The sequence below is a fragment of the Sinocyclocheilus anshuiensis genome, unplaced genomic scaffold (genome assembly GCF_001515605.1).
Source record: "Sinocyclocheilus anshuiensis isolate Anshui unplaced genomic scaffold, SAMN03320099.WGS_v1.1 scaffold707, whole genome shotgun sequence".
Taxonomy (NCBI): Eukaryota; Metazoa; Chordata; class Actinopteri; order Cypriniformes; family Cyprinidae; genus Sinocyclocheilus; species Sinocyclocheilus anshuiensis.
In genome coordinates, this window is record NW_015551035.1 from 197,897 (window position 1) to 200,720 (window position 2,824).

Below are 2,824 nucleotides of genomic sequence, written 5' to 3' on the forward strand. Positions count from 1 at the left end.
GAGTGAGAGTGTGAGTGTGAGTGTGAGTGTGTGTGAGTGACCAAAACTAACAGACATGTATTTCCTGTATTCACATCAAAATCATCCATTGTGCACCCGTGAAGGAATATTAGGGAATAAAAAACAGGAACACTTTATCTTAAGGAACACATTCACTATTAACTAGTTGCTTATTAGCAAGCGTTTTACTAGCATAATGACTGTTTATCAGTACCTATAAAGCAAGTATTAATGCCTTATTCTGCCTGACCATAGTTTAGATCACTAACTACTAGAACAACTACCACAATTAATATCAATAAGCAGCAAATTAGGATTTTATTGAGGGAACATCCATTTGTTTTATAATATAGTCTCACCAGTAGTAATCTTTTAATCTTCTAATAATCTAATCAGTCACACTTTAGTTTGGGGACCAATTCTCATTATTAACTCTTGACTTTTGCCTCGATTTTAATCCTAATTTGCTGTTTATTAATAGTTAGTAAGGTAGTTGTTAACTTTAGGTATGGGTGGATTAAGGAATCTAAAATATGGTCATGCAGAATAAGAAATTAATATGTGCTTTATTAACACTATTAAACAGCCAATATGCATGCTAATAAGCAACTAGTTAATGGTGACAACTGATCCTTAAACTAAATTGTTACTGAAAAATTGTACATAATATTTGTTATATTGATGTGAATTGGTTGTCAATTGTTGTTGTTTTTGTTTTTTGACTCCTTGTGTAAACAAAAATATCACTGGATTACAATTAATGGCAAAATGAATGTTTGGAAATATAAACTGATATTTCCTACTGACACACTACAGCAAAAGATAGAAATAATGGACTTAAAACAATTTTTTTGTTGGTGAAAATACTAGTGGCCTAAGACTTCTGCACAGTGGTGTGTATATATAGAATCTAGTCATGCAGAATAAGGCATTAGTGTGTGTTTTATAAGCACCAATAAACAGTCAATATATTAGTAATGTGAATGCTAATAAATATAGTTAATAGTGGATATTTTTCCTAATTGAAATTGTTAAAAAAAAAACTACAATATATTAAAACAAAATTTTCATTCCTCTGACAAAAGAAACTCTGAGAAAAAAAAGAAAGCGTTTTCATTCTCTCACCTCTCTGCAGGTGATTCAGAGTTTGGCACAGTGAGGTTTCGGCTGTTCCTGTAGTGATGCTCTATGATGGACACAGAAGTAAAGTTCTTTGGAAGTTCATTGTAATTTAACAGTCTAAATGAATTGAAGTTAACTGGCTCTCTCCCTCTCCTGCAGCTCTTCGTGGATAAAGAGGAGGCAGAGAGCGTGTGGCTGAACAGACTGATCTCTCTGCGTCAGGAGAGGCTCATGTGGAGTCCAGTGTCCTGACCAGATCCAGCTTCCTCAGACCGCCAAACCCGTATGGATGTGGACTTACTGAGTTTAGCCTCTAATTCCAGCAGCTCTCAAAAGGAGCCAGTGCTCCACCTGCTGGTTTCTATGAGAAATCTGATCCAGAATTAAATTTCAGCATGTGATTATTCTGAATCTTTGATTGTTTATTTTACTATAATGGCAGTATTAAGGTTTTAGAAGTAATTTGCACAAAATGTGTCCTTTTTTTTTTCAAGCTTGAGTAGACATCCTTCTCATCCACATGAATGATAATTGTATTTAGTGTGTGTTGGGTTTTGTTGTTGTTGTTGTTTCCTTTTTCAAAATAGATGATCGATGATCAAACTTAGTAGTCATAAACTTTTTATAGTAAAGAATGGCTACGCGAAAATCTTTTGAGGAATCACTGTACAGTTTCTGTTTGTCATTTTTAATGTCTACAGTGTTTTCATAATCAGTCTTTAGTAAGTGAGGTTGAGGAAGGTGAAGTGAGATGAACATGTCCTTGTCAGAGAGCCGAGAAAAGACAGCCATGAACTCATTACATGTTTTGGGGGGGTCTTCATCACAAACAGCCTTCTTTATTAGTAATCAAGTCTACAGCAGACTACAAACAGATTTATTTTACCTCTCTTAATAAGGATATTCAGGGCCATTTCTATATACATACAATTCATATAATACAGTTGAGATGATTGCAGTTGCATTTGATTAGGATAACGATACATTGCAAAAAATGCTTTTCTTACTTAGAGTTTTTGTCTTGTTTCTAGTCCAAATATCTAAACATTAAATTAAATCAAGAAGCATTTTCTAGACAAGTCAACATTACTGTCTTGTTTTCAGAAAAAATAAGTCAAAATTAAGTGAGTTTTTCCTTAAAACAAGCTAAATAATCTGCCAATGGGGTAAGCAAAATAATCTTGTTTTTCGGTTTGAAATAAGATTATTTTGCTTACCTCTGTGTGGTAAAATATATATATCTGGCTTGATTTTCTAACGAAACTGGACTCAGGAACTGAACACCATGCAATAAAACAATAAATCTACAAAACTGGAGAAGAGATCATGAAGCAAGGGCACAGAAGTCTGCTCTCCCATCCTAAGCCTTCCTCTCCCCTTTCCCTTTCCTTCTCCATCAGCTTCAGGTCACTCCAAGTCCACTCAGAACGGCAAAAGTACACTGAGACTGCTTATTTACCAAATATAGTGTGTCTTGTTTTTCCCTTTCATATTTAGTATCGTTTCAAACATCTCAGTGCAATTGGTAAAATGGTCTCAGCTTCACAGCAGTTATGTATAGTATAATAAAAGTTCAAAATTGTCTCCCTCAGGGTCTCTGGAAAGAACAACTTTCTTCCTCCACTGGGTCACAGGATCCTGTCCGACCAAAATTTTACCAAATGTTTTACAACTTAGATTTGAAGATTTTGTTGTTCTGGTC

General features: G+C 34.6%; 1 protein-coding gene across 1 annotated transcript in view; it reads left to right on the forward strand.

The window, feature by feature from the left end:
• The window catches only part of LOC107661333 (serine/Arginine-related protein 53-like), a 151,133-nt gene extending 149,740 nt beyond the window's left edge, over positions 1–1,393 (forward strand). Inside the window, exon 9 of the mRNA XM_016450854.1 lies at positions 1,282–1,393. Within this exon, the coding sequence (XP_016306340.1) occupies positions 1,282–1,374 (93 nt within the window). The 3' untranslated portion in view covers positions 1,375–1,393. The remainder of the gene's footprint in view (positions 1–1,281) is intronic.
• Positions 1,394–2,824: the final 1,431 nt, after the last annotated feature.